This window comes from Prionailurus bengalensis, chromosome E4 (genome assembly GCF_016509475.1).
Source record: "Prionailurus bengalensis isolate Pbe53 chromosome E4, Fcat_Pben_1.1_paternal_pri, whole genome shotgun sequence".
Taxonomy (NCBI): domain Eukaryota; kingdom Metazoa; phylum Chordata; class Mammalia; order Carnivora; family Felidae; genus Prionailurus; species Prionailurus bengalensis.
In genome coordinates this window covers 54947176-54960281 of record NC_057360.1, presented here as the reverse complement: position 1 = coordinate 54960281, position 13106 = coordinate 54947176, and the positions used below count along the sequence as shown (strand labels likewise).

General features: G+C 36.3%; 1 protein-coding gene across 2 annotated transcripts in view; it reads right to left on the bottom strand.

Moving 5' to 3' along the window:
• The window catches only part of SPATA17 (spermatogenesis associated 17), a 198291-nt gene that overhangs the window by 168620 nt on the left and 16565 nt on the right, over nt 1-13106 (bottom strand). Inside the window, exon 4 of one of the 2 annotated variants that reach the window (XM_043568427.1) lies at nt 1947-1997. The exons of the other annotated variant lie outside the window; for it this stretch is intronic. Coding sequence (XP_043424362.1) covers nt 1947-1997 — 51 coding nt within the window. The remainder of the gene's footprint in view (nt 1-1946; nt 1998-13106) is intronic. 2 annotated transcript variants of the gene reach the window in all.

Here is a 13106-nt window from a genome sequence, read left to right as displayed (position 1 = left end):
AAAATAGTTTTTCTTTTACAGGAAGATATAAACGAGGCTAGAAAGAACCTGATATGCAGAAGTGGGATGAAAGGGTGGCATAATTGTACAGTAGATCAGAGAATGTTTTACTGGGAAGCCAGCCTATTCTCAGGAGGAGGTATTCTATGCTGGCTAAAGTTCAGGGGGAAGGAGAGAACCTTAATCACAGTTTGGTTAATAAACATGTTTTTCCAATTGATCAATGGGGACAAGCAGTTCTGCTAATCATTTGTGAGGTAAAGAATGGAAACTTGGGAAGGTGGGCACTGGCTGTGTCATAAACAAAGGGCATATCTGTGCCTCTTATCTAAGTCATGTGGTGAAGGGTAAATTTTTTGTTTTTTCTTTTTGCAGTAAGCTGTTCCCAGAACCCAAAGGGTGGGGGTTTTTTAAAACTTTGTTGTTTTCCATGATCCCAGGACTCAGGTAAAGTTCAACATTGTCGATTGACATTAATCAGAGACAAGTTGACATTGGGCGATGCTACTAGGAAATGAAGGTTTTAGTATGATGTTGGAGTAAGTCAAAAACTCTGTGTTCCAAGTGTTACCTAGCTACTTCTAATCTAGGTAAACAGAATCATGATTCAAGCCAGATAAGAATTCAATAAGAAGACTGGGGGCTAAATAACAACAGAATGCATTTTTCTAACTCTGTCTTCTGGTTCTCTTTCTCTCTCCCCTGGTGATCTAGGGAGGCATCTAAGTCTTAGGTCATCAACTGCTTTACCGTAACGGTCATCTGTTGGTTTTTACTTTGCAGACACGTCCGACACAGAGTAAGCAGCAAAGGAAGAACCTAACAGTGTTGAAGGCTCAGATGTTAGGTCTTTGGCAGAGCTATGCAGAGAATCAAAATCTCCTAAATTCCCAGATTCAAGCATTCCCATTAAAAGAGGAGAACCAAATTCTTTTCCTATAGTAATACATTAACAAAGGTAAATAGCCCACTGCAGCTATAGTCTCTACCTCTGGTTCAGGAAAAGAAGCAAAAAGACCTATTTCTTCCTTTTCCTTTTTCCCCTAGACCGCAAAGAACAGAAAGGTGAACAGACTGAACGTGCAGACTGTCCCTGGGCCAGGCTCTGTGCACACCCATACCTGTAGAGGAAAGACCCCTTCCCAAAACAGTATAAATAATCAAAGTAATGTTAATTCACCTGCCATAATTCAGCACAGGACAGTCAGAAGGTATTTTACTACCTTGCCTCATCCAAAATAAAGGACATTATTAGCAGAAGAAGTCATAGATCAATGAAAGAGAATATAGTAAGGCAACATAAGTTTTAAGAACATTAATGAAATTCACCAAAGTAATTCCTCCATTTATAATAGCGCCACAATTAAGCTATTACCATACTGTCTGAGACAATTGAGATAATACTTTTGTTGGGCTCACTCCCAAAATCTGGGCAGAAACCAAGCCAGCCTCATAATCACTAAGTTCAGCTTCCCATTAGGAAAATAACACGTAAAAATGAACACAGAGATGATAGAAATAAAACTTCGAAGGTGGAAACTGACTTTATTACTGTTAAATCATATGAATAATTTCTAATTGATTTGTATTGGGCCGGCATCTTATATTCCAGAACCATCTTCAACTATTTATCACAATATTCTATACGACATATGGAAAATTAATACATTGCTTCATTAATATTTACGGTCTTTCTCTAGTTATGGCTCAGAGATATTTAACATTCTAAAACATAAGCACTGATAATTACATGTTTTACATTTTACTCTAATTTTTAACACTGCCAAGATTATTTAGTATAACTAACTTTTTAACTATGTACTCTTTTCTCTCTAACCATTAGCATATCAATCAAATTTGCATTATTCTGGTTTGCTCGTTTTATTAAAAGCGAACTCAGGGCACAATTGACTTTTCATTTGTTTAACAAGTGAAGAAATATTTACCCTGACAGCCATTGCGTTGTAGAGATTCATCTTCATAGTACAAAATTCTAACTGTGAATCAAGAAAAAAAAAAGATGGCATATATTCCAGTTACACAAAGACAGTGCAGCCTATTTTTACATATAAAAGATAAGAATCTTTATACATAATACATAATAAGAGTTCTAGGCTTAGAAAAATGAAATCAAACTTTGTATTGAAGAGATAGGCTTCCTAATACATAATGCAGGCTTAACCAGAAAAATCTATGGTAGTCAAACTAGGAGCTAATGGAGATATATGATCATAAAATGCTCTCCGCTGAGTTTGATAATCAATGGTGCTCTACTGAGAATAGAATAACAAAGCAGAAATATTCACAAGTGCTGGTGACACGTAGTATTGTATGATTTATTCACTGGGGTTCTTTTAGCCAAAACTCACAGAAACATAAAAGGAATTCATATTTCAAGACGTCTGGTTTAATGAAAAATTCAAAGAAATGCTGTCTTCAGTCGAAATCGTTCAAGGATATGGATGCAGTGATGGAGCAAAATTGTGCCTTCCAACCATCTGTACAAAATGTTATGTACTTAGCTGCCTCCTGAGTAATCCTTGGGAATTTTGTTTCATTTAATATTCATTTTAACACCATAAAATCATAAATACAATGATATCATGTTACAGCAAATCCCCTGATATAGTAAAGACTTCCTGAGGTCTTGGTTTCTTTCTAGTATAGACACATTTGTCTATTAATAAACAAATCTCTGTTACACTCCATAATCATTTAGCAATATGGCTTATTTCAATGAAAACATTGCTTTAAATGAAGTTTCTGTGTCTGTTATATCTTTCAGTCAAAAATACAGAATTAACATAATTCATGACAGTACAATAAACAGTAAGGGCAATGAAATATATATTTTTAACACAAAATATTACTAGATCCATTCTTATTCAATCAAAATGCATTGACTGATATAACTTGAGCTCAGGTAATCGGTGTTATGTTTAGGTAAAAATCAGAGACAAGTGCCTTAACCATTTATATAGGGTTTTCGTCCCTGCAACACACAAAAATTCATACAGAGGTTTTCACTGTAATTAGTATTGTTTGAATTGCCTGGTCTGATCCAAAGCAAATTGTCTGTGAGAGCAGCAGGCCTGGATTATTTATCAACAGTCTGAGCAATTAAGAACCAGTTGGCTGCAATATGTTATTTACAAATGAACACAATGATGTTGCTTTACTTTAAATTCTCTTTCTTCATCATAGCAAGCAAGGCATAATTCTTGGTGTTTGAGGTGAATTTAAAAGATTTACTTTAATACCATATTTCCTCAAGTCACATTGAGGCAGATGAAACCACTAAATGTTTTATTACAGAAGAAACATTAAAATTTACATTTTTGAGAAAGTGTGGGTTCAGAAAAAGGTAATGTTTCTTAGCTTTATTATACGGCTGTTCAGTTAGCGGCACGGAGCGTGTGTGAGCTCTCCAGCTACAGAACCGAGTTCAGTTCTGGATGTTGCTTTTACCAGCTGTGTGGCTCTGAACAAGTTCCTTAAAATCTGCCGGTCGTGGCTCCCAGGCTCACAAAATGGAACAGTACATACTCCACAGAGTTCGGTGAAGATTAAAATGAGATAAAATATTTAAGGTGCTTAGGACACAGTTGATGATAATTAGAGAAGGGATTTTCACTGGTGCTACTACACATTTTGTAGCAAAAAGTATGCAATTTAACAATAAGTAAAATTCCAAAAGTAAGAAGTTAAATTTTATTCTGAACAAAGAGAAAAAAACAGAGCTAGCTTTATAGTGTAAGCATTCTGAATTTTATAGTTAAAAGGTGGAATAGCACTTTGATTCCCATGTACCATTCTCATTTGAACCACTAACCGATATTAAATGTATTTGCTTTGGAAAGTAAAAATAATATACGTGCGAAAAGTAGAGCATGATCTCGATTATAAGAGGTACCAAGAATAGTCAAACCCACAGAGACAGAAAGGAGAATAGCAGTTATCAGCGGTTAAAGGGAGCAGGGAGCTATTGCTAAATGGGTACAGAGTTTCCAGTTGAGATGAAGGAACAATTTTGGAGATGGGTGGTGATGATAGTTGCATAAAACATGTAAATATACCTAATACCACTAAATAATAAATAATAGTACAGTTAAAAATGGTAAAAATAGTAAATGTCATGCTATGTGCATTCTATCACAATTTTAAAAAACACGAACAAGGGGCGCCTGGATGGCTCAGTCGGTTGGGTACCCGACTTCAGCTCAGGTCATGATCTCGCGGTTGGCGGGTTTGAGCCCCGCGTCGGGCTCTGTGCTGGCCGCTAGGAGTCTGAAGCCTGCTTCTGATTCTGTCTCCCTCTCTCTCTCTGCCCCTCCCCTGTTTGTGCTCTGTCTCTCTCAAAAATAAACATTAAAAAAAAGGTTAAAAAAATAAAATAAAAAACACTAACAAAAAACATTGGTGGAGGTGAATTGCTCATTTCCATGAGCTATCTATGAGACACAGACACTTTAAAACTTTGTAAAATTTATTTCATCTAAGTCTTTTTATTTCCATTCTGAGCAATGATGACTGTTTGTTATACTAGTGTTTGTTCTTTGGATTACATGAAGTAGTTAAAATATAAACATACCAAAGATCTTGTTCCTAATATTATTTTTTTAGAATTGTTCTAGAAATTTGTTTTTTTTCCATTCCATGAAGTTGGATAAGCAAAGAGTATCCTAGCCACTAAATATTAATAACATATCCAAGAATGACAAGCTACTGTAATTTCTCAGCAGACAAAGGTCTTAAAATTTTTCTTACTATTTATTAATTTCCCATTTTATCATTAAGGTACAAGTCTACTAAGACTGGGCTGAAAATAAGGCATAAATGGTGTTAGTTCCTTGTAATGAAAATATGATGTTCAATTTTAGATGTTTCCCCAAATGTTTGTTGAAGAAACAAAGGAAGGGAAAGTGGGAGGGGGAAAGAAAGAGAGAAAGAAGGCTAAACAGAATTGATATGTTGCATTTATAACAGAGCAAGAAGAATTTCTGGGATAAAAACAGCATTTCAACATTAAATCAACTATTTGGTAGCTGTATGGCCTTTGCCATGTGATCCAGCTCAATTTTTAGAAGGCTTCTGAAAGAAAAAAAAATTTTGGAGGATGTATCCTTTTTAAAAACACAATTTTCTGAGCGGTTGGTTAATATCCATGTGAATCTTTTGGACAGGGCTGCTATTCAGTGGGATTGGACCATAATTACTGATGGAGCATGTTTCATATTTTGAGTTTCTCTCTTTATTTCTTTTTTCTATCAGGTGAATTACAATGGGAGGGTGATTGGGGACAAATGAGAACCACTCTGTTAGAGGCCAAGTGATATTCAAACCTCACCACAATCAGGTCCCAATTTTTTCCCCCAATTATCTCTCACCACTCCATTCCTTTAAAGCTCATTCTGATCCAATTACTATTTTTATTTCTTCAGCTCCATGCCCATAGTAGTCCCCTTGCCCAAAATGTCTCATCATTCTTTGCTAGCTGTCCAAAGCCTATCTCTCCTGTTTTTCTTGCAAGCATTTATAGGACAAACTATCTTTTCTCGCCCACTCCAAGTGCCATCCATTGGAGGAAGCTGGCTTTCTCCTAGTTCCAAAGCATACTTTCACAAACCAATAAAAAGGACTCCTTTAAAAAGGACAGCAACAGGGGTGCCTGATTGGCTCAGTTGGTTGAGCATCTGACTCTTGATTTCAGCTCAGGTCATGGTGTCAGGATCATGGGATTGAGCCCTGTGTAGGACTCCATACTTAGGATTCTGCATCTCTCTCCTTCTGCCCCTTTCCCCTGCTCATACTCTCTCTCTCTCAAAAATAATTTCTTTTTAAATGGGCAACAACAACAAAAACCAAAAGAACAAGAAACCTTACATCTTAATCTCAAGCTTTCCACATTTATACCCTCTATTCCTTTCTAGTGTTGTCATCCCTCAGGTCTCAGATTACTTATCCTCCATCCTTCCTCCTCCTCACCTCTCCCTGACTTACTCCAATCATCTGCTCTAAAGATTCTGACACCAAGTAATGGTCTCACCCTTCATCACAACTCCTGCCATTATCTCAAGACTTTTCAAATTCATGTGGACAGCACACTGAATTACAAAATCCCACAACTGCCTGTTTTTTTCAGTCCCAATGACCAACACTTCAGTGTACCTTGCATTCCTCTAACCTTGTTCCAGACCTTGTGAACTAGAAGTGTTCCCCTCTTAGGTCTTAAACTCTTAATGCCAATTCCTTTCCTTCAACTACAGTGGCTTAATTTCTCTTAAAGGTTCTTCCACCTTGATCTGTATAGATCTAGAACAGATATTTCTTGTTCCCCATTTTTAAGTTCCTCATTCACATATTTTTATATACAATGGCTATGTGGTATTTTGCTATATGGAATATACCATAAATTATTTCATATTTCCTTTATTGTTGAGTATTTAGGTTGAAAACCAAAAAAAAAAAAAAAGATGAGTTTCAAGGAAGAAATGGTTAATCATTTTCAAAAGCAGAACACTTTAAAAATTTTTTTTTCTTAAGTTTTTTATTTCAATTCCAGTATAGATGACACATACTTGTATTAGTTTCGGTTGTACAGTATACTGATTCAACAATTCTATACATAACTCAGTGCTCACCAAGACAAGTGCACTCCTTAATCCCCTTCGCCTATTTCAATCATCCCCCTACCCACCTCCCTTCTGGTAACTATCAGTTTGTTCTCTATACTTAAGTGTGTTTCTTGGTTTGTCTCTCTCTCTCTCTTTTTTCCCCCTTTTCTCATCAACAGCAGAATACTTAAAACAATACATGTTTGTAATAATTTTGAGTAATACATCTATATAAACTTGACCAGATCAACTGGCTTTATTTGTTCGACTGGGCAGTACAAAGGAAAAATTTGCCTTAAAGTGATGACAATGGAACTTTTAGAAGCTATGCACATATGGATAACAGATCTGATGAGCCTGAGCCTTTGTTATTTTCCACATCAGTGCCATCCTCATTTCATAATTTTGAGTATAATCATTAAAATGATTTATTACCAAATAATCATGAGTATTTTGTGCATATGCTTTGCCTTGTTTGTTGGCAACTGATACCAATCTGTTCATTATCAACAGCTGATTTTTAAAATACCCTTTCTTTTTACACACACACACACACACACACACACACACACACACTAAAAGCCAATTATACTATTTCTCACAGTTATTATTAATATAATCTTTAAAAGCAGGGAAACCAAATCTAAATTAATTTCATAATTATGAAAACATATTAAGAAAGTTTTAAGTTAATATTAGTAGGTCAGAAACTTAAGTTATCTAGCCTTTGGTATTTATCTAAAATGCAAGACCTTGAAGGGAAAAAATATGTTTCAGTTTTTTGCTCTGACACTAATGGGTGATAAATGTTGCCTTATTAACTTACCACTTATTTGGAAGTCCTCTACAGAAATTCATAAAAAGAGTTAGTAACTATCGAAGAAACATTTATTCATCTAATTAAGAGAAATAAAAATGTCTGTAGAAGTAACTGTGTCAGTCTCATTAGTTTTTAAAACAGTGACCAATATTTTATATATTTTTACTATCCATTAAAAAAAAAACCTGCTGGTATTTATCATGACAACATATAATGGAATTTTATAGTAGATGGCATCTTTTGTCCCACTTAAAGTTAATAAAATTTCTTTCCATTGTTACTCCTTCAACTACTAACCTAATACGAAAACTTTGTAAGGAGCAGTAAAATGGTAATCATTATATAAATATTGTGAGCTGTGATTTTCAGCAATATAGAAAATGATTTTTATAATTTGAGGAATAATCTATTTTTTAATAGTGTTTTAGTAAATTAAATGGTCCTACCATAGGCTATTCACACTTCGGCACAAAGTTTTAATTAAATTCTGTTAATGTGGTTGCCATACATGTTATTCACTGAATGATCTCAATTGAGCTGTCTAGGACTATAGTTATTTATTTATTTATAATGCATATAGAATTAATCATGTACATTAGGGTAGTGTTTCTACTTACTGCTCTCTGAGTGGTGATAAAAAATAGTGCATTTGATATTAAACATAAACTATGTAATGATAAAATGTAAAAAAAAAAAAGAAAAGAAAATTTAAAAGGATATCAAGATGTATACAACTATCCTGTAGAGGTTATAGTGATGAATTCACTCGGGTAACACTCAAAATGCTAGTGCTTAAAATGACATGGATGAAAAAATATTTCAACATTTCTCAGGTACTTATCACCAAAGAACGACTGTTTTCACCTCACCATTTATGAAATAAAGCAGAGTGGTTAAGGACCAACTACACAGAACACAATACAGCTGAACACAAGAAAGGTCCCGTAACAGTAGGACTCTCTGAGTTTCCAACAGGAAGAGCAGGCTGCTCAGCAGGTATGAAATGCATTATGCACAGAGCACACACACTACACTAGATAACCATCAAATTGTTGTTATTAAAAAAGAAGAATCAGAGCATATCCTCACTAACAGGAAAAGATGTTTAAGGTTGTAAATCAACAATCCGGGACCCCTAGGATGGACAAATTTGGTTTATGTTGCCAGACACAGAAGCCTGGAAGTCAGCAGGAAGGCCAGAAATGGAGGTTGAGAAAAAAAGAAACAAAAACAATACTCATCAAGGAAGCAAGAGCCAAATCACAAAAGATAATTGGAAATGATCTATTATTAGAGGTTAATGAGGGCACTGTGGTAAAGAACCCATGATACTTTAGGACTAGATAAGCTAGCTGGTGTCACTATGAAAATTATTTAAAAGCTGGATAGAAATCTTTTAGTTAACAGAATTTTGAGGGAAGCTGTCTAGAACTAATGAACCTATCTAAGGAGATCCTAGGACCTCTCTCTTTTCTCAGTTCACTTTCTGTTTGACTTCTGCCACATCTGAGACTGTTGACAATGCCAAATTTTCATCCGTTCTCTCCTCTGCTTTCTGTGACCTTGTGTCTCTGCTTTTCTAGTTATTATCTGTCTATACCCCTTTCCTCTGCCTAAATCCTACCTAATGCATTCCACAAGCCTCAATTCTTGGCCCTCTGCTCTACTCTTAAGGTATTTTTCTCCTTCAGGTGGAGAATCCTGTCATCTTGCAATGATGGCTCTAAAATCTTTATCTCCAGCTCTGACTCTTAATCTAAACTCCCATGCAATAGTTCACTTTAATAAGCATTTGTTGAGTGTTAATTATTATATGCCAGACACTCTGCAGAGACGGCAAAATCGCCTTACAAGATATCACCACATGGAGGTGTCCTAACATCATCACAAACTCAAAAAGCTCAAAACATCTTTTTGTAAGCTTCACTGAGTGCCCCATTCAGAATGTTTCTTATAAACATGCATGCTTTTGTTATCATTATAACCATTAATCAGCTTTGCTGAGATAAAAATGCAGCTATCTCGGTAGCTTACAAACAAAACATTTCTCACTTACATTAACTGTCGACTAGGGTTCCCTGTAGCTACGTAGGCTCTACATTTCTTCATCTTAACCCCAAGGATGAAGGAGCAGCCCAAGATGGACATGGGCCTATCTTATGTCAGAAGGAAAGAGGGAGAAAGCCTCTTAAAATGTCACCTTGAGTGTGGCATGTCCCATCTGCTCAAAGCACCTGGCCTAGTCCAAAATCAATGAGATGGGAAAGAATCATTCTTTTATGAAGAAGAAGGTAGTGGATAGTTTTGGCACATATTGATACTAATCAGCAGTTACGTTGACCATAAGCAAGACTCATCCAACATAAATCCCTGTGAATCATTTAGTTAGCAAACATTTCTATAGGCTTTCTATGTGACATTGACTGTGATAAATTTAAGATGCAGTAAACTGAAAAGTCACCACTATTCAGTTCTCAGTCAAATAAGAGATGTAAATAAACAAATGTATCACAGTGGGACAAATGCCTACATGAACAAAGCTAGGAAGGCACACCTGATATCTCCTGTCTCCCACCATTGTACACGCAGCTTCAGGAGAGCAGGAAGGTTAATCTTTAAGTAAAGTCTAGAACAGGAAGTAGGGATTTGTAGCAATGGGAGGGAAGTCAAAGTGCAAAAGGGCATTCCAGCAGGGTAAAAGGCATTCACAAAAAAATCTGTAGGACACTGCATGTTTTGGCCATGTGATTTGGCAATGATTTAATGGCAATTGATTTGGCAATCATTTGGCAATGATTTAATGTGTCCCGGTATATTTTACACAGGTGCATATATTTTATACAGGTGAGATTAGAGAAGAAGAAACTGGGACACTATGAAACACCTGACATGTCAAATGAAAGAGTGAGAACTCCATGCTATAGGCTATGGCAAGAAGGAACGTCCACATGGGAGTAAAATGATGACATTTAGGTTGAAATCAAGAGACTTTTATGAGGGGAAATGGAGGGTGTTTGATGGCTGATAGGAGATGAAGGGTAGGGAGATGGAGGTAGTGAGGAGTCTGGGATTACTGGATTTTTGGTTGAATGGTTGTACCGTTTATCTGAATAAAGGAATACGTAAGGAGGGGCAGGTTTGGGGTATCTGAGGGACATGCAGAGAAAATCCTTAAGGGGTTAGCATGTGGATCTATACATATCAGGAACTGAGAACTTTAGGTGAATCATTTAATCTTCCTGAGTCTCCATTTTGTGATCAATAAAATGAAGATAACACGTGTACTTTCTACTTGACAGATTATTGCTGGAAAATATGAAATATTGGATATAAAGAATTTTTAAATGAGAAATTCCTTTTCAAATGTAGGAAATTATACAAGTCACATTCAACTCCTGACCAACCTTCTTCAACTCCCCAAACTCTCTGAGCTCCACCCCTCCTGTCTCCCGTTACAATGTGCTCATTCCCAATTTCACAACCTCCTTTATGCTGATCCTAACTGAAATGTCCTTCCTGGTCTACAATCCACTAATCCCCTGAGGGTCAGTTCAAGTCTCATTTCTTTGATCTTCGGAGATTACATCAACTCCCTATGGAAGCCCTTATTATCTGTTCATGTGTTTGGTAGGGAGAATTCCTTTTAAATTGGCTTTCCTTTTTAATTAATTTATTTAATAGATAATGCATTCACATTGCTTAAAATTCAAAGACTACAGGAGAGTTTATAATACTAAAAAAATCTCTTCCTTATGTTTATTCTTCAAGTACCCAGTTTTCTTCTCCCTTAGGCAATTAATATCATTAGCTTTTTGTGATCCTTTCCCAGACTAGCAAATTAAATCAGTGGCCTTCGAATCATGCAGGGGTGGCTTGGGTGACAATAGAGGCCACAGGGAAAAGGTCCAAGCAGTTGAATTTCTTCAACTTCCAAAACAGCTGCACTGCTTGCACTGTTTACCATATGGAGCTAAAAATTCTGCTAAAATTTTAGTGAAGGGGGAGTTCTGTTACTAAAGTTTCAAAATCACTAACCTCTATCACTTATTTTATAACTTAATCAGTAGTATATGGCATTATTATTATTGTATATAGCTATTAGGCCAAAAGAATTATGCAGAATAAATGTGGGAAATGGTTTAAACATAGATACTACAGACTATGTGTGTGACAGTGTGTACTAATGTGTGTGATAAGATAATTTAAATTAATGTAGACTTAGACAATATTCACACCCCACTCCCCAACCCAAGAAAGTAGCAGGTCCTTTCATGCATTCTTGCTTCAGATGGCTTATGAGTGACTGTCTATATCTACCTAGCTTTGCTTTCCTAAAACCTGAACTCTGAGAAATTATGCTAGAATGGTAGAGAGAGATAGTAAGAAGGGAGGTGTGGGCAGAGAAAGAGAAATAAAGGAGCAAAGATTCCACATGCCTGGGAAGGAGCTGGGCATTAGCTTTCTGAAATAAGGAAATACAACATTTGGCATCCCAATTGCTTCTGGGAAGTGGCTGAAACTCTAGGAATAAACTTGGTGGCAGCTGTGGAAGAGACAGGACTCAAAGTACTAGGGATATCGGGATAGGGCTCTAACAAAAATCCCCATTCCCTTTATGTGGCCCACTAACTATAGAGTTCTTAAAGGATGAACATTGAGAGATCAAATACATGGGCTAGGACAAGGGACCTCCCCTGAATGAAGGCTCCACAAAGGTGGGATCTCTGGTATGTTAGCACTACTTAAGCCTCACGGACTTCTGTATAAGCCAAAGGGGGGAAATCTCCAATAATGAACTTAACTTCAATTGCCTACCAACTCAATACTATAAACAGTTTGAGAATCACATCAAACTGGGTTTGAACTTTCCTCCACTTATCAGTAACAATATGTCCTTGGGGAAATAACCACCTCTAAGATTAAAGCTCTTCATTGATAAAATGGTGATGATATTCATAGGATTGGTATAAGACTTTAGCTGGATACACAATAAATATGTAAAATGCTTATTATAATATTTTAGTCATACTAGTCAATCAGTAAATGGCAGCTATTTTAATATCATTCAATAATTACTTATTGAGATTTGATTATGTTATTTGAGGTCCTCATGTTAGGTACTGTGTACAGAATGGCAAAAATAGATAAATAAATAAAACAGACTTATTCTAAAATAGCTTACAACTTAATAAACTTAAAAACCATCAAGAACCAATCTAAATGAGGAAAATCTCCACCTTTCCCCCCATCCCCCAAGAGCTCAGACAATTGGATCCTAAACCAGAGAATAACTTAGTGATCATACTGAGTGATAACTGTTTTTTTTAATTATTCTTTTTAAGTTTATTTATTTTTGAGACAGAGAGAGAGACTGAGAGAGAGAGAGAGAGAGAGAGAGACAGAGACAGAGACAGATCACGAGTTGGGGAGGGGCAGGGAGAGAGGGAGACACAGAATCCGAAGGAGGCTCCAGGCTCTGAGCTGTTAGCACAGAGCTCAATGCAGGGCTCGAACTCACAGACTGTGAAATCATGACCTGAGCCGAAGTCAGACGCTTAACCGACTAACACACCCAGGCGCCCCATGAGTAATACTCTTTTTGACCAAACTCAGTTAAGACACTGAAGTAACAAGACACATTTTCTAGAATGGTTCATTATATGAATTTTTTA